Source organism: Ictidomys tridecemlineatus, chromosome 11 (genome assembly GCF_052094955.1).
Source record: "Ictidomys tridecemlineatus isolate mIctTri1 chromosome 11, mIctTri1.hap1, whole genome shotgun sequence".
Lineage (NCBI taxonomy): Eukaryota > Metazoa > Chordata > Mammalia > Rodentia > Sciuridae > Ictidomys > Ictidomys tridecemlineatus.
Window position 1 is genome coordinate 102,675,644 of NC_135487.1, and position 18,243 is coordinate 102,693,886.

At 46.3% G+C, this 18,243-nt stretch overlaps 1 protein-coding gene across 1 annotated transcript; it reads left to right on the forward strand.

The window, feature by feature from the left end:
* The first annotated feature begins 2,070 nt into the window (after nucleotides 1-2,070).
* Sypl2 (synaptophysin like 2) lies at nucleotides 2,071-16,514 on the forward strand. The gene is made up of 6 exons (XM_005338083.5): nucleotides 2,071-2,407; nucleotides 2,576-2,650; nucleotides 10,083-10,207; nucleotides 11,228-11,429; nucleotides 12,573-12,764; nucleotides 14,030-16,514. The coding sequence occupies exons 1-6, from the start codon at nucleotides 2,354-2,356 to the stop codon at nucleotides 14,186-14,188; spliced, it is 807 nt and encodes a 268-aa protein (XP_005338140.2). The 5' UTR covers nucleotides 2,071-2,353; the 3' UTR covers nucleotides 14,189-16,514.
* Nucleotides 16,515-18,243: the final 1,729 nt, after the last annotated feature.

Sequence of the window (18,243 nt, forward strand, 5' to 3'; positions counted from 1 at the left end):
ACCTAGTTTATGCAGTTGAATTTATATAGCTAAAATGAACAAACTAAAACTATAAGTGTCAGGCTAGATGACTCTCATTAACACAATATGAAGTAACAAACAATTGAAGAACATTATCTAAAGCATGATCTTACTCAGCTAAAGTTTAAAACAATTTGAAAAACATTACTATGTCTGGAGACTATTGTCTCTAGATATAGTCTTATACAGCAAGAAAAAGCATTAAAACATACAAGGAACTGACAAAAAAAATTAAGAGTAGAATAGTGGTTGTATCTGAGGAGGAAGAAGGAGGAGGGAATGATTAGAGGTACAAACAGGACTTTGATTTTGCATGCAATTTTTATTTCTTTTTTAATAATGGATTTGAGGCCAGGCTGTGGCTGTGGTTCAGAGGTAAAGGGCTTGCCTAGCATGCATGAGACACTGGGTTTGATTCTCAGCACAACATGCAAATAAAATAAAGATATTTATTTTATAATATTAAGAAAAGAAAAGAATGGATTTGAGACCCGGCACTGTGGCACATGCCTGTAATCCCAGAGGTTTGGGAGGCTGAGGCAGGAGGCTCTTGAGTTCAAACTCAGCCTCAGCAAATGTGAGGCACTAAGCAACTCAGTGAAACCCTGTCTCTAAATAAATTTTAAAATAGGGCTGGGGATGTGGCTCAGTAGTAGAGTGCACCTGAGTTCAATCCCAGTACCCCCCAACTCCCCCCCCAAAAAAGAAAGAATGGATTTGAGGCAAATGGAAAGGCAAAAAAAAAAAAAGTTGAATAAGGTGGTAGGTGGGTATGTGGATTTATGCTGCGATATTCTGATTCTTTTCTGATTGTGTTGTATTGTATATGCATATTATTGTCCACCTCAGTGATACATATTTTATATTTGTATAGTGTAGGTATTTACATAACATCACTTAATCTTCAAGATGGTTTTATGAAGTAAATGGGACAGAAATTATTATTTCTAGTCCATAGAACAGGAATATAAGACAACAGAAGAATTTATTAAGAACTGAACTGGGAGCTAAGCTGTTTGATTTTTATCCTAGATTTTCATGGAAATCCACAGGAGAAGTTTCCTTCAACCCCAAGTGGTCCCATCCCAGCCTGAGCTGCCTGCTTCTCCCACTCATTCCCAACTTTGGGAAGGCACTTAATTCAATGGGGGAATGAATTGCACAAATGATAGCCAAGCTTTTGTCCAAAAAGCATTCATTGTGAAGTGATAGAGGTGGGCGTGGGGGGGGGGGTCTTCCAAGAATGGATACATATTTACAAGTCAGCTAAGAAGAGCAGGCAGGTTCTATTCCACCGCCCATTGGACCCGCTCAGCGTCCTTAGACAAACCACTCAACCTTTACTACTTACACTTACACTACCGTTAATCGAATGTGTAATTTTCACAACTGCTCACGCGTGGCTCCTGTTGAACACTTTCAGAAAACAAGACCTATTTTTAAATCAATCAAAATCAACTCTGTTAACTTTTCCACAAAACTTCAATCTTTGCTCCGATTTCAAAGACTTTCTTTTCACTCTCGTTTGGAGAGCATCCGCTATTTTAAAGAACATTTGGCTCATATTTTTTAAAGATTAATAATTTTAAAATCGCTAAAACACAAATGCTTTTTGTTGGTAAAAATAATAAAACAATGCTAACTTAGAATATAAAGTGGGCAGTTTAAATTCTAGTGCTTTTTTTTCCGTCTGTACTGACTTCTTAAAAATTTTGGAAGCAAGAGGCATGTTAAAAATAAGCACTAAAAATACCTAGTGAAAAATCCTTCAAGTTCTAGATATTAAGGTTTGGAAGAGGAGGAAAAGCCAGGGCAGAGCAATTCCGAATCCAGGAAAAAAACCCAGAAAGATAAACTAGGAGCCGGCGCGTCCCAGCGCGCTCCAGATTTTCGCCGTGGTGTTGCTCGTGACGGTGGTGTTTCTACCGGGTCCGGCCCTAAAGGCTTCTGGCAAAGAACCTGAGCCCTTTCGAGGCCGAACTGTCCACAGAGGCCACAGGTCCCTTTAAGGAGTTTGGCGACGGAGAAAGGGGATCAAAGGGGGCGGGAGCAGGATTGGGGAGCGCACGCCACGTGACTCCCCTGCCAAGTTCGCCTGCGAGTTTGACAGAAGTTTGAATCGGACTCGGGGGCTTTCTGCATCGGCGGGGCAGAGCAGCGGCCACAGCCTCCACCAGCTCGAGCAGCAGCGCCCCCGCTACCCACCCCGCCAGCCTGGATCCCGGCCCGCCGACGGCCGCGAGTGAGCAGCCCCCAACTCCACCGCTGTCCCCGCAGCCTCCCTGCGAGGGAGCCGAGCCCCCGCGCTGCGCTCCAGTCCCGCTGCGCCAGCATGTCGTCGGCGGAGAGCCCCAGCCGCACAGCGGACAAGTCGCCGCGCCAGCAGGTACTTCCCGAGCGCCCCTGGGCTCTGCCACCGATCCCCTCCACCTAACTGTCGGCCCTGACTCTGATTCCACCCTCTGCCCCTGTGTAGTAGGAGGAGGAGGAGAGGGACTAGTGTCTTCTCTAGTCTCCCCACCGCCTTGACGGCTAGCTGGCTCTGTCTCCGCAGGTGGACCGCCTGCTGGTGGGGCTGCGCTGGCGACGGCTGGAGGAGCCACTGGGCTTCATCAAAGTTCTCCAGTGGGTGAGTCTCTGCCCCAGCCCAGGGCTATTTCGGGAGCCTGGACTGTGACGACGACCCGAAGCAATGTGGCTCTGGTGGGGGCTGGGGAGGTGAGGCAGCCAGGCCACTGCGGAAGGGTGGGGGGCGGTGACAGGTGGGCGGGGGAGGGGCGGGCTGGGGATGCTTGTCCAGCACTCAGTGGTAGGAGGGTGAGGAGCCAGGCATGCGGAGTCCCGGATTCGGTCCTTCTATGTGCAAGGAACCTTTGCCCAAGGCGCTCACATTTCACTCGGGCGACAGGACCCGGGTGTAACCTTTCCAGAACTCTGATCCTGCACATACCACTCCTCGGTGGCGGGCGGGAGGAGGAGGAGGACAAGGGGGTTGAGATCCGCTCTTCACCACCAGAGAAGCTTCAGAGGGCAAAGGAGGGAAGGAGAGGCGCTATGGAAACCTACCCCAAACCCACCAGGACCTGGAAGATCCTTGGAGTGGACTCAAGGACAGGCTCCCAGCTCGGGATTCCCTGTTGAGGTCACTAGAGGAATCTGGGGTTTTGTAATAGAGTGAGGAAGTGAATGAATGAATGAATGAATGAATGAATGAATGAATGGAACTCACCAGCCCTGAGAATAAACAAAAGAACAAAATTATGACAGAATAAAAATGACAATATAGGGGCCAGGGTTGTGGGTCAGTGGTACAGTGCTTGCCTCGCATGTGTGAGGCACTGGGTTTGATCCCTGGCACCACATAAAAATAAACAAATAAAATAAAGATATTGTGTCCATCTACAACTAAGAAAATACATATTTAAAAAATGACAATATAACCAAAATGTGGTATTACAATAAGAACACAGATCTGGGAAGCTGGAAATCTGGATTCCAGGCCTGGATCTGTGTTTCTAGCTGCACGACCTTGGGCAAGTCACTTCTCTGGACTTCAATTCTCAACATTGGTCAAATGTGGATCTGACCATCCTTAAATTGTTTGGGGTGCTAAAATGTAACCCTAGATTAGATTTACCCTATGACCTTGAAAAACTCATTTGTCCAGGTCCTCAATTTCCCATGGTTTGATCTGGTGGAAATACCACCTCATTCCTTCACTGGTACTTATGCTCTTTGTTCTTCCCAGTGCCCCAGGCCTCCTGGATTTAAATTAGGAATGTGGAGAGGTGCAGACACTTTTTCAAATCATAAAGACTTGTTGGGGAAAAGGCATTTAGTGTACTACTGCAGAAGAGGTTTTAAGTTAAATAATCCATATACCAAGTGGTGTATGAATAACTTAATTAATACACTTTCAGCACAGCATTCAGCTAGGGAATAAATTACCATTAATACACCGGAGGATTGTGTTCTAAAGGGCTGTAAACTCTCTGGAGACAGGAATTAGCACTGTGTCACTAACTACTAAATCATAGATGAGAATCGTCAAATCTGAAATTCAGAGGCAATGGTGTATTTGGGATTATCTCTGGATATCTGAGACTCCTAATTAGGGCTATAGGCCAGCCTGGGGAGTTCCCAAGTATAGACTCTGGGACTTCGTCGGAACTTCCCACTTTCCTTACTGCCTCAAGTACAGTGGGTCCAACTGCTGATTGAGCTCTTCCACCTGCTGCCACTTCCCTGTTCTGACCTACCACTTGAATACCAGAGGGGCCCCCGTATAAGAATATTTATGCTCCGAGTGACTGGCATCCAGAAGTCAGAGAGCTATTAAGAGCCAGCCATAGGAGCAGAACCTGACTGAAACGTAAGAGTACAGTTTTATCATTAAACTTGACAAAATGGATCTAATGGAAATTTGAAGACAGACTATCAAGGGATGAAGGAATAATGAAGTTATTGGATTATGGACTTGCTTTCCCTGGGGGGATTCTGAAAAGCAACCTTCTTCACTCCTGTCCCTACAGCCTGCCATACCTACCACATTTCTTCTGTTTTTTAAATTTTTTTTTGTAGTTATAGATGGACAGAATGCCTTGTTTTATTTGTTTATTTTTATGTGGTGCTAAGGATCAAACCCAGTGCCTCACACATGCTAGGCAATTGCCCTGCCACTGAGTTACAGCCTCAGCCCCCCCCCCCACATTTCTATAAAGGCTGGACAGAGCAATTCCTAGGGAAATAATCCAGTGTTCCCCTAGGGTCAGTGCTGATGCCCTACCAAGTAATACCTGTTTGATGTTTATGATCTTCAACTTAAAAAAAAAACAAAAAACCTTCAACTACAAAACAGAGATTCCTTTCTCTCACATTGCTAAACCCAAGGGTCCTGGGTGGGGAGCAAAATCTAAACTAGTCTTCATTCACAGTGTAGAATCATAAGGAGACATGATTTGGTTTTAATGCTATCCTGGGTAGCATAAATTCAGGGCACAAGTTTCACTTGCTTTGCATTTTTGCAGATAAGCTCACATGAAAGTTCACAGGAACCAGCACAGAAACAACAGTGAAAATGTCATTTGGTTTTTTTTCACCCTTTTTCTTTTCTTTTCTTTCTTTTTTTTTTTTTTTTTTTTTTTTTGCTTGGTGGGATAAAGTACTCCCAACTAGAGGAAGAAAAAATAAAACACAAATCTTGCCATTATGGTAATGGTAATTGAAAACTTTTATAGTCATTATTATCAAAAAGCAAAGGTTTTACTGGAATTCTTGAGAGGAAAAAGTGATGTAATTCTTTTATGAGTCAGGAGCTTATGTTCGAATGTCTTTAAAATTCAGAAATTATTCTCACCTCAATTCTAATTCTAAGAATCTCACTAAATCTACCGGAGCATAGACCAGTTATTGGAGAAGTAGTTTTTTTGTTTATATTTGTTTTTAAGGCAGACTTTAAGCTCAGTTGGGCTTTGGCTTAAATTTGGTATCCTGTGCTTGTAGTCCTAGAAATTTGGATAAGAGATGAAATTTTTATGGGTCTCATTTTCCTTGAATGTAAATGAGACCTGTCTTATAGGCTCACTGGGAGGATTACAAAAGACAATTTCTGTGATGCTTAGTGAACCTAGTGAGCCGGGCACTCCAGGGGCTATTTTACTCCCGAACCTCCCCCTTTCCCTATTTTCTCCCCTGTGCAGACTGTCCAACTAGTCTTGTCCTTTAGTGAGATTATTCAAATGTCACTGCCAAATCCTCAGTTTGATGGCAAGGTATAAAAGATCTCTAGATGACTCAGTCACTATCCTCATTTGCTTATAAATAAGTTATATTACTTTTAACTGAGAGTGTCCTCCTAATGAAAATTTCACCTTTGGGATGCCAAAGTAATTTATTTGACTCTGAGGTGTCTGTAATGGAGTTATTTCAGTCACTGTGGAGGATTTGAAAGGACATCATCAGAGTTCATCAAACCAATCGGACGATTAGGGAGGAGGATTTGGGGGAAAGAACTTGCCTTCTATGCTCTGCACAGATGATGTTGGTGTTCTCTGGACTGTTGGTTTTCTCTGACCAGCAAGGAAGTCCAAAGTACAAACTCATCCTTTAACTGGGAAGGTTGGCTGGATGCAGTGGTGCACACCTGCAATCCCAGTGACTCGGGAGCCTGAGGCAGGAGGATCACAAGTTCAAGGTCAGTTGGGCAACTCAGGGAGACCCTGTATGAAAATAAAAAATAAAAAAGGGCTGGGAATAGCTTGATGTTAGAGCACTTCTGGATCCAATCCACAGTACAAAAACAAAACAAAACAACAAAAAAAAAACTCCACACCTGGGAAAAGTTATTCCAACGTCTTTATAAAAGCGACACAGAGGCAGGAGGAGCAATGCAAGTCCAAGAGAAGGAAAATTGGTTGGCACCAGAATTCCAGAAATCCCCCTGTCTCAGAGCCTCCATCTTTGGCTGCTGTTCTTTATGATCAGGTTGCTCTCAGAGCCTTGTGCATGGTGACAGGGTTGTTTCAGTTGTCACCCTCTTCTTCCTTGGGCTTAGTCCCCTGAACAGTTAAGGAAGGAAGCAAATCTGAGGCAGAAAGATGGAGTATTAGGAGCCATGGGCTGGGTGAGGGTGTTTTTCCATGCTTCTGCAGCCTGGGTACAGGTCTCCTCTCTCCTTGTAATCCCCACCACACACAGTAAAGATCTCTCCTTTAGCCTCCTTTCCTTTTCTTTTCTTTTTTCCTTCCTTCCTTCCTTTTTTCCTTCCTTCCTTCCATTCCCTCTCTCCTTCCTTCCCTCCCTCCCTCCCTCCTTCCTTCTTTCCTTGGTACTACGGATTTAACCTAGGGGTACTTTACCACTGAACGGCATCCTCAGCCCTTTTTAATTTTTTGTTTTGAGATAGGGTCTCACTAAGTTCTTAGTCTCCCTTGGATTACAGTCACTGGGATTACACGCAGGTACCACTGCACCTCGCTTCTACCTTAGCTTTAATAACTATGGTGCTGGGTTTTGCTTGTTTTAACATGACATTCCCTTCTTAACATGAATTATTGATAATAAAAGCCAGGTCTTACTCATTTTTGTATCTTGAGCACCTGGCACAAGGTAGATAGATGCTCAATAAGTGTTGGATGAATAAATGAATGCTCAATAAGTGTTGGATGAATAAATGAATGACATAGGAAAAGCACTGGAAAGGGAATCAGGAGATGTAAATTCATAACCTGGCTCTTACATCAGCTAATGTGACTTAGAGAAAATCATCTTATTTTGGGGGGCTTCAGTTTCCATCTTTGTGAAATGATACTGTTGAGCTTAATAATCTCTGAGACCCTTTTTGTTCTGCTGCTCTATGATCTATGATCATTCTTCTCAGATTTTCCCATCATCCGTTCATATAGCACACTGTATCTGCCACCATCTGACTGTGTGTTCATATTTAGACGTGTTCTTGGGGCTAGGTATATAGCTCTATAGCTAGCATGCACAGGCCCTGAGTTAGGTCCCTAGTACTAACAAACAAATATTCTGGTAAGTAAAAAAAGCCATCATGGAAGATGTTTAGATTCCTAAGTTTCAAAGAATCAGAAAAGCCAAGCATTAACAGTAAAGTTCTTACGGGTATATTTTGCCCTTTGAAGAATCAGAGAGCAGGGCTTAGAAGTTTCAGAACCTTGAGGTTAAGATTTTGACATAGGAGAATTTTCAATGATGATGGAAAAGTTCTATAATCTGTGCTGATGACTGCAGTACCTGCTAGCCGAATGTGCCTACTGAGCCCTTGAAATATGGCTGGCATGATCAAAACAACTGAATGTAAAATTTAGTTTTATGTTAATTAATTTAAATAGCCTTAGCTAGTGGCTACCTTTGTGGGTAGTTTCTAGAGCATGAGCTCCAATGAGAACAAATTCATTTTTTTTCTCTCTTCTGTTCACTGTAATAGTATCTAGAACAGAGCCTACCTGGTACAAAATAGATGCTTGAGAAATGCCATCTTCCTGTCGATGCTCAGCAGTGCCTGTCAAGAGAGGGCTCGTGAAGAGAAGGCTCCATAACTGACCACTCACTCTCTCAAGTTAGGAATACCTGCACACTTTCTATGAGGAGCCATTCACTGACTAACTGCCAATGGGTAAAATTATACGCAACTGTGCTGCCCTTCCTAGAATATGACACCCTAATTGTGTCCATTTCTGGGCACCAGAAGCTAAGAGAAATAAAGAAACTTCCTCGGGGAATCAGAAAGCCACAGAGCCCACAAAGATGAGAGAATTCCTCTGAGGAAGAGCTAGGGAGTTTTATTGTTATGCCTGGGAGGCAACTTGGAGTCTGTGAAGGGTAAGGATGCAGAGGGTTCCTTCCGGTAACTTCTCTCCAGTTCTGTCAGGGAGGTGAGCAAGCAGGGCTCTACTGCAGCCTGCATAGTTTAATTCAGGGGTGGGGGGTTAGATAGGCACTGCAGAGATATTACACTTATCTTCTTTCCTGGTGATCTTTACCAATGGAGACAATTCTCATTTGTCTAGAGCAAGTCTCCTGAAAACAGAGGTGAACGTTATGACCTTAAGAGAGAAGTCAGTGGCTCCAGCATGGAGTTCTGCTGGGCCAGGCCGTGCAAGGCGGGGTAGTGGCACCCGACACCACCCAGGGGCAGAGCACAGCTGTTGGCAAATCCAGCCAAGAGCACACTGATAGCATTACCCTCTGAGAGTGAGAGAATTTCAGAGCTGGGAAAAGCCTCTAGATTACCTCCAAATGCCTCATTTTACAGATGAAGAAACTGTGACTCAGACAGTGGAGTCACCTGGCCAATTAGCAACAGAGCTACAACTAGAACCCAGATTTTCAGACTCCTAGTTCAGGTCTCTTTTTATTTCACAACGTCAATAGGCATTAGCAAAATATTGTGCAATTCTACTCTGGATGCAGGACTGGAGTGTAGATTAGTTGTTTTCTAGTTGGTCCTTTAATGACCAAGACATTGAGTCATAGAGAAACGTACAGAAAATGAACAATTCACAGAATAAATTCACTGCTTAATAAGAAAGATGACACTGTGAACAAATCAAAGATAGGGGCACAGGAAACTGGGGCTGAGCAACTGATGTGGGAGAATAAGAGACTCCACCTCCTTTTCTAATCAAAGGGTATTTCCTGGAAAGAAATGTGAGAATCACAGAATGAGACAATTTCATTTTGCTCAATACAAGAGGTAGTCAAATGTGATGAAAGGTAGAGAAGAAAATAGTTCAAGTGGTCTGGAACGCCTCTGCTTTTTAACACTGAGAAATGGCAGCATCAACAGGTTACAAAGAGAAACTCCAGTGGGAAAATAGCAGAGGCTGATAAGGCAAGTGGAGGGTACTTTTCTTTGGTCTCTAGCCAGGACAGTAAGCACTGGCCCAGCCAGCACTGTCGCTGGAAGGAAAGGTGCTTTCGGGGAAGAGGAGTTAGGATGGTAGTTCCATGGAAAAGCTTGGTAGAAGTTGTTCCCTCCAGCTACCCGGTACCTCCTCTGGGGCAGGAAACTGCTGGAAGTTAGCAACAAGGTAAGGGGAAGATTCTTTGACTGGCTAAAGGAAAAAATGAAAAGCACTTCAGGCATGCCTGATCTGCATTGGTGCAGAGGAGTCCATATCACAGGGTGCCTCTCCCTTGGGAGAAAAATTAAGAGAAAACTTTTGAGAGGAAGTTTCCAATAGTTGGAATTACAGAGGTTCTGGTGTTACTTCTCATCTTGAGGAGGCTGCCCCTGGTCCCCAGTGTCATGCCCAATGAGGAGACCTGGAGAGGATCCATTTCCTCTCTTCATCTCCCTCTGAGACACCACTCAAAGTCTAATTTAATTCATTTGCTATCTGGTCCACTACCCTGTATGATGAATATTGCACCCTGAACTGAAAAACCTTGGTAGCCACGAATCCCTGCCCAGGAGGAACAATGTTAAAGGGAATCTCACTCCCTGGCCCCTCAGTATCTGCTGGAGACAGGGGGTGGTTCTTTACCTTGGCCACATGAGGCCTTCTGATTCTTAAAGGGGCTTCACTCTCTCTCAGCTCTTTGCTATTTTCGCCTTCGGGTCCTGCGGCTCCTACAGCGGGGAGACAGGAGCAACAGTTCGCTGCAACAACGACGCCAAGGACGTGAGCTCCATCATTGTTTTGTTCGGCTATCCCTTCAGGTGAGCAGAAATGGGTTATGACCCAGCACAGACTCTCTCACGAGATCAGCAGGACCTGCTTTGTCTCTTCCTCCTCCAGAAATCTAAAGACCACTTGTTGTGTGCCAATCCAGATTCCAACAGAATTATAAGATTTAGGTCCGTTCCACCCTTCAGTGATCTCAGACAAACTGACCAGAGGAAAACATAAGGGAAACACAAATAGATCATCGTTATTATGTTCCAGTCCGTGGCCAACCAATAGGGGGTCATAAAGTGCATGCAGAAAACCCCCAGGCATTGGAAGGAGTCTGAGAAAGTTGAACAGCTCTCTCTGAGCCTCAGAAGCCCCCTTTCTGCTTCGAAGTAAGGAAGCTTGTTAGTTCTTAGATCCCGAAGAGCTGTTGTTGGATACTTACCTGGTACACCCAGAAAACAAGGAGGTAGAGAAGAGTATTCTTTCCTGGATTATTTGAGAGCTTAGAGAAGGGACGAGTGAGTGTTCAGAGGAGAATGGAGACAGGGCTCACCTTTTTTAGAAATGTCTAGTTTTTGGCACCCAACTTAGATTGTCTCCTGTATATAAAATGTTGTGTTTTTCTCTTTGTTTTGTCCAAGATAGTCAAATTAGGAAGCCTAAGTAAGGCCTGAGAATGGGTGATTCAAACCTGAGTTTGGTCACTGTGACCCTGTGTTTTCCCAGGAGCAGAAAGCAGCTGATTTGCCTAGTGCTTTGGCTACCAGAAATAGATGGATTATATATTGTGGTTGTGACCTTAAAGGCTCTGACTTCTTGGAACCACATGTTCACCATATCTGGGCAGGTGGATGAGTGTAGGATGGCAATCCAGGGGGAGGTAGGACTTGAATGAAACTGTAGGGAAGCTCCTGCTTTGACTGCAAGTTTCCCTCCAGAAGTACTGTTCCACGCCTTTCTTCACTCTGTAATAGTCCCAGGGTGAGAACTAGCCCAGGACCCTTCCTGGAGCATGGAGAAAGCTGGTTACCTGAGCTCAAGATGGCCTTTCCTACCATCTGCAGGTTGCACCGGGTCCAGTATGAGATGCCTCTCTGTGATGATGAATCCACGTCCAAGACCATGCACCTCATGGGGGACTTCTCTGCCCCTGCTGAGTTCTTTGTGACCCTTGGCATCTTTTCCTTCTTCTATACCATGGCTGCCCTAGTTCTCTACCTGCGCTTCCACAACCTCTATACGGAGAACAAGCGCTTCCCACTGGTGGTGAGTGAGAATGGGCCAGAGGGATGGAAGCGAGGGATGGACAAACATAGTAGCTTCTCTGGGCCCAAGACCTAAATGTGGAACCTCTGCCTCTACCAACCTCCCATAGCTTCCTTCCACTGACAGAAAGCACAAGAGCAGTATAAATAAGCAGACTTTGGAGTTAGACTGCCTGGGTTCAAATCCCAGCACAGTCTCTTCATGGCTTCAGTCACTATGTGGCCTTAGATAAATTACTCAGCCTCTCAAAATCTCAGTTTCCTCATCTATAAATGGGGATGAAATAATACCTGCTTTTTAGTTTTTTTTTTCTGGGGGTGGGGGAATAAGAAAGTATGCAAAGTATCTGGTACATAGTTAACCACTATAAGTGTTAGCTGTTATTAGTATTAATTATTCTCTTTACTTTCTCCTTATTCCAGTTATGAAGGTAGAAGCCATACCTTAGAGAACCCCATTTCCCAAATCTGCCTCTGCCACTACTTCTAGATGAGTAAGGGTGATCAAAGGAAAAGTTGGGAATAAAGAATAGGGAGTTTAGGGTTGGGGTTGTGGCTCAGCGGTGGAGCGCTTGCCTAGCGCATGCAAAGCCCTGGGTTCCATCCTCAGCAACACATAAAAGTAAATAAATAAAAACAAAGGTACTGTGTCTAACTACAACCAAAAAAATAAATATTAAAAAAATAGGGAGTTTAGATAACTTTGGGTTTGGGGGTGAGGCTGACCAGCTTCAGCACCTTGTTGCCTGACTTTAGTTCTGAGGATGTAGGTAGGGCAGCCTGAGAGGCATGACTACTTTGGTGACAGTGAACAGATTTCTTTCTCTTTTTTTAAAATATTTTTTTTTTTTTAGTTGTAGGTGGACACAATATCTTTATTTTTATTTATTTATTTTTATGTGGTGCTGAGGATCAAACCCAGGGCCTTGGTCATGCAAGGCAAGTGCTCTACCCCAGCCACAATCCCAGCTCACAGATTTCTTAGGACCATCTGGACCCCCTGGGGCTATAGGTGTCAGGTAGGACAGGAAGAGGCAGATATCCCAAGACCCCAGGATTCTAGAGTATCATGTCAAGAGGGAAAAAACACCAGGGAATCATAGGGACTTTCTGAGTGTATTCCCCAACTCTCTGCTTCTCCCAGGACTTCTGTGTGACCGTCTCCTTCACCTTCTTCTGGCTGGTAGCTGCTGCTGCCTGGGGCAAGGGCCTGACTGATGTCAAAGGTGCCACACGGCCATCCAGCCTGACTGCAGCCATGTCTGTGTGCCATGGAGAGGAAGCAGTGTGCAGTGCTGGGGCCACACCCTCCATGGGACTGGCCAACATCTCCGTGGTGAGACCTGTGGCTACTGATGGGGCCTAGGGGAAGCAGCACTATCCCAGCTGCCCAGGCCTGTCCCAGCTGGCAGGTTCTAAGAGGAACAGAGAGGGGTCCCCAGGGCTGATGTCCCCTGCTCTTACAGTTAGTGCCCACCTGCACCTGATGCTGATCCTGGGAAGGCATGTTGGGATGGGGGAACCAAGAGCCACTCCCATTCCCCACCTCCAGGCATGTCCTCATGACTACCTCCCATCCCTCCTGCCTGTTTCATGCTGTGTATGGGTGCACATTGAACATATGAAGAGGGAGCTTAGGGCTGTGGCTGGTTCAGAGCTCTTAAGGAGACCCAGAGTGAGAAAGGGCTCTTTGTTGCTTAGACCCCCACACAGAAAAGGGATTTGAGGACAGGGGTGCATTCAGCCAATAGGCATGCATTTGGTCATCCTAGTTGCTAAAACATTGAAATATGCTCACATCAGCTGGAAAGTGCCTGAGCCATCACCTTAGCTATTTCAGACCCTCTCTGAAAATGTCTCTGACCTTATCAAGGCCCATAACTGAAATGTTTCATGACTGGAACATCAGGGAGCTTCTGGAACATACTGGAACTCCACTCACAGGTTCCCTCCCCCCCAAACATTTTATTGCAAAAAATTTCACATATACATTAAACTTGAAGGAATTTTATGGTGAACACCCAGATGCTCACCCCCTAGGCTCTCCCATTAACACTGTATTAGACTTGCTTTATTATTTACCTATCCACCTTCTCTCATCAATCCATTTTTAATGCATTTCAAAGTCAATTGCAAACATCAGTACACCTTCTCCTAAATACTTCCTGCTGTTAGGTTTTTAGAACATTTTAAACAAAATATTGAATATAGCCCTGGCTGAGTCCCTGGTCCTAGGGAAGAAGCACCTTGGACAGCTCCAGTCAAACTCACCCAACAGAAAGTATTCCAAGCAGGCCCCTGGTATTGCTGTGGGAAGCCCTGCTGGCCCCTGACTACTGGATCCTTGCTATGCTTTGCATGATAACCTCTTTACCAGCAAGATTGGGCTAGTGACCAAGCTACATCTTGGGTGCATGCTGTGGACAGAGTTGCCAGGAAATCCCTTAATGGGAGATGGCGTTGAATCCTACTTCTATACCCAGCTTGCTTAGTCTTTCTAGTCCTCTGAGCTTCTTACACCAACACAGGAACTCCCCACTCCCTGTTCTCATACTATCCCTCCCCTACTATTCTCACATACTCCCCTGATGTCCTTTGCAGCTCTTCGGCTTTATCAACTTCTTCCTGTGGGCCGGGAACTGTTGGTTTGTGTTCAAGGAGACCCCGTGGCACGGGCAGGGCCAGGGCCAGGGCCAGGACCAGGGCCAGGGCCCCAGCCAGGAGAGTGCAGCTGAGCAGGGAGCAGTGGAGAAGCAGTAAACAGTCCCAGCCTGGCTACTCCTGAACTGGACAGCACCTCTTCAACACCAACAGCTCCCAGGACCTCCTCTTCCTCCTCCAACTCCCTTCCCCCATCATTCTGGGCTTTGAGCTTTGGGACTACAGATGGGCAGACGTCAGCTATTGGAAACCTGGGCAGCCCACCCCATGGCTTCCTATCCCTCCTCTTGCTGGAGCCCCAGATGGCAGGAGCTCAGTGCTTCTTGTGTACTGACTGATCTCCAGCCTTCTCAGAGTCCAATGTGCTTCTCACTCTTCTCTGGCTTCTCTTTGCTCACAGAGCCCACCATGTGTGAACCAGGGAGGCACAGTAGCCTAAAAAAGGGCCCTTAGAGCATCTAGATGAAGCCTGAACTCAATGGGAGCAGATAAATGGCAACCGAGTTGCAACTTGAGGAAAAAACTTGCCAGGAAACTTGCTGACAGAAATAGTTTCTTTTATGCCCTTGGTCCTCCGACCCCCAGGGTGGGGCACTTTTCACCAAAACTCTAAACTATACTTACCTTAGAAAATTTTACCTTCCTTCCTGTCCTTCTTGGGCTTGGTCTCATCTCACACTTGGGATACAAGATGAAGGGCTTAGGAGCATCTCCATTTCAGGTCCCCTCACCCAACCACCGGGTTCACCTCCCTTCCCCTGCCTCTTGGGTCTGAGGCATTTGAGATCCTTTTTGAAGTCTGTCCAGGCCTTCCTTTCATTCCTGTGGGGCCAGATAGGGGCTCTGGAAGGGCCAGAAGGACATCATGAGGCTGAGTTGCCCCAGAGCCCCAGGACATGGATGGATGGGCCCATTTTCCCCTTACTCTTTGCTTGTTTCCCCCTGGTTCCTTATACAGTCCTTCTCTCCTACTTTCCCCTTCTCATCTGTACAAAAGGATGTGCCCTCTCCATTGTCTTCCCATCCTCCCCTCCTTCCTCATTTTTGCCAGGGTCTATCCCCTCCCCAGTCCAGGGCAGCCTGATGTTATTGGTGCTTCTTCACTTTGGGACCCAGTTCCATATTTGTCTTTGGTGTGTCTCCTTTTCCTGACACCTCCTCAGTCCCTCTCTAGACTCCAAGGCCAGAGAATGCTAACTGGGCAAGGGCCATCTACTTCTTACCCACTCAGAACACTTCAATCTGCCCCAGTCATTGGACTGCTCAGGGAAGGATGAAGAGGGAAGAATTCAACCATTTTCCAATCCAGTGCCAACTGGCCCACTTAGCATCCCAAAGGTGAATGTGTCCTATGCCAGTCTGTCCTCAGGACTGAGTTAACCCCCTTCAACCTCCTCACCCTCCTCAATGCCACCCATACATAGTAATATGTGCATTATTGGAGTACCTGGGGGTCAGCACCTTTGACTTAGGGCCAATTATTTCCTCTTTGGGTCAGAGTTTTCCCATTTGATGGGGAAAGTGTGAGATTTATATCCCTCAAAGCTCCCGAGTCCTTCAGCAATTTGTTTTCGTTTTTTAGATGTTGGGAAGGGGTTTGAGGAAGGAGGAAAGAAGATGGGGATGAGAATGTTTCTAAATATGAAACTCTCTGTCCTGAGTTGTACCCATAGTTACTCCAGGACAAGGGGAGACAGTTTCGCCTACATGGCCAGAGACACAGAGAATAAAGGGGTGACCTTCATTTCTCTTCAGGCTGGCCCCTGTGGGGGTCTGTGAGCAGCTTATACTACTTCTATTATTTGGATTGTGTCCGTATTTATAATTTATTTGAAATGTGATGGATAAAGTACTCTCATTTGGAGACTGAAGGTAGCAATACCCTTCAGCTGGGTAAAGGGGTAGGTATTCACTCCTGCAGAGGAATCCCAGAATTCTCCCTGCAGCAGAGAAGACTCTTCCTTCTCCTAAAGAGGCTGACTCTTCTTAGCCAGAAGAGACTATGGCCTCTCTCTCTCTCTCCATGGCCTCCCTAAAAGGCCAGTTCACTTCATTACCTCCAGAGGGCTGCCTGGGCCAAGTGCCAAGGACAGGGTTGTCCTTATAGGAGTCATATGCCCTCCAATTAGGGCTGGCATCACTGCTTTGCCTATTGGGGCCTGAGGTAGCAGAAGGTGTCTGGTTTCTCCAGATACTGCAGGAGGCCAAAAGGCAGGGCACTTGCCCTGGTAGAATCTGGCCCTGCCAGAACGCCCACCTTGAATCTTTCCTGAACATGAGTTCCCTTCAACATTGTGGTCATAGGTCTCCTACTTCTGGGATTGCAGGTCAGGGGTGGGGGGAGAATGTTGCATGTTGTTTTCTGGTGCTTGTTATTACACATTTGAATAAACAGTGCTGCAAGCATTTGCCATGAAGGAGCCAAGACTGGAGCCCTTCTGGGAATTTTTCCCCCCTCTTCCTCTCCCTAGCTTTAAGTTCTTGGACAGATATCAACATTTCTACCAAGATAACATTCCATTCCCCTCCACTCTGCACCCCAAGCAATAGAGTCTGCTGGATGAGCAGTTGTTCCTGGCAGGCCCCAGTCTGGTGACACTGCCTCTTCTGGTGGCACCCAATTAGTCCAAAGCAACTGACTCGTTAGCAAATCTGGAGCAAACTCAAAAGGAGAGATAGTGACTTCCACAATGCTGTTTCCATTTGCTTTCCTACCATCTGTGACCCAAACAAGCTTCCTGTCATGAGTTGAGGGCCATATGCTTTCCTCTTTACTATAAGGTTCTTGCTGAACAAACTTGCACCTCTACCCACTCCCCAGACAGTTGCATTCTACATTAACATTCCCTAGAAAAATGCACTTGAGCATGATTTTACATTCAATTTCACCAGGTTACTGGGCGCCCTAGGCATCATCCATGGATGTCTGGTTAAGACCCTCAAATATTATTTTTGAAGTACTTAAACCTTCCCTGGATGAAAGTCTGAGGTTTTGAATTCATAGACCTTGACTTATTTGCTCTCACACCTGGTTTCCTCTTAGCTAAAGGGATATAGGGTAAAGTGTGAAGGGTGGAGGAGGAAAAAAGAGGATTAGTATTTCTTTTCTAATGAGATGGAAGACTTTTGTCTCTTGTGTGAGGATGGGAATAAAATGTTAACAGCTGCGGAGAAGAAAGAGGTAGATGATTAAGGTACTTTCCAGGCCTTAGCAAGGAAAATGACAAATCTGATGAGAAATCTTCCTATGCGAAGGCTTCAGTAGCAGCCCTTGTAGCAGAGAAAATATTCATTAGAAAAAGAAGCCAAAATGATGGATGGAGTCAGGGTCCAGCCAGGGTTTGGGAAGAGGCGGTGCAGGGTATCGATCGCAGTTCTCAGGAGGAGAGAGACGGATCAGCAAAGACGCTGCAAAAACTAGCAGCCTCGGGGCCACCCTAGTTCCGGGGCTGGCTCTGGCTCGGAGATAGCCTTCTGTCATCCTGACAGGTGATCTTGATCAGCTCAGCCAGGTCCTCCCAAACCCAGACAACGGTACTCCAATCATCTGCCCTGCATTAGGGCAACGGGGGTTTCCCACAGAGGAGGAACTACACAGGGGCCGAGGCCCTCCCCCACACCAACCCCTGTGTCCTTCAGCACATCCTACAGACTCCCTCCCCTTGCCCTTCTGATTCACAGCGCCCACCTCCCTGCACCTACCCTATTCGATCTACGGGGGAGCGGAGTCGCTTCGTGGCCGCCAGCCCGGGAAGGGGCGCCAGCCAGCTGGCGGATGCACTGCTTAGAGGGGCTTCTTTGGCAGAGAGAGGTCTGGGGCTGGGTGTGTGTGTAGTGAGCTTGGGAGTGTGACTCGTGGTACAGAGAATGTGTGCACAAGATTTAGGAGAGGGGATCCTGGGGCTTTGGTCTTTTCTATTCCGCCTGCAAACGTGCCTTTCGGAAGGGCTCTTGCGGCAAACTCGGTAGGAAACAGCACCCGCGCCGGAACTACATTTCCCAGAAGGCTATGCGGGAAGGAGGAGGAGGAGGAGGTGGAGGAGGAGGAGGAGGAGGGGGCAGGCGACCTGAGTTGTGCTTGCGCAGAAAGTGAACTGGAAAGGTAGGGGGAGAGGGGAGGCGTGCCCGCGGCGGGGCAGGGGGGAGGGGGCCGC

Excerpts from the sequence above, each read along its gene's own strand:
- Sypl2 (XM_005338083.5), top strand. The coding sequence starts at position 2,354 with ATGTCGTCGGCGGAGAGCCCCAGCCGCACAGCGGACAAGTCGCCGCGC. Across the intron at positions 2,408-2,575 it reads ACAAGTCGCCGCGCCAGCAG|GTGGACCGCCTGCTGGTGGG; the intron begins GTACTTCCCGAG and ends CTGTCTCCGCAG. Across the intron at positions 11,430-12,572 it reads ACAAGCGCTTCCCACTGGTG|GACTTCTGTGTGACCGTCTC; the intron begins GTGAGTGAGAAT and ends TGCTTCTCCCAG.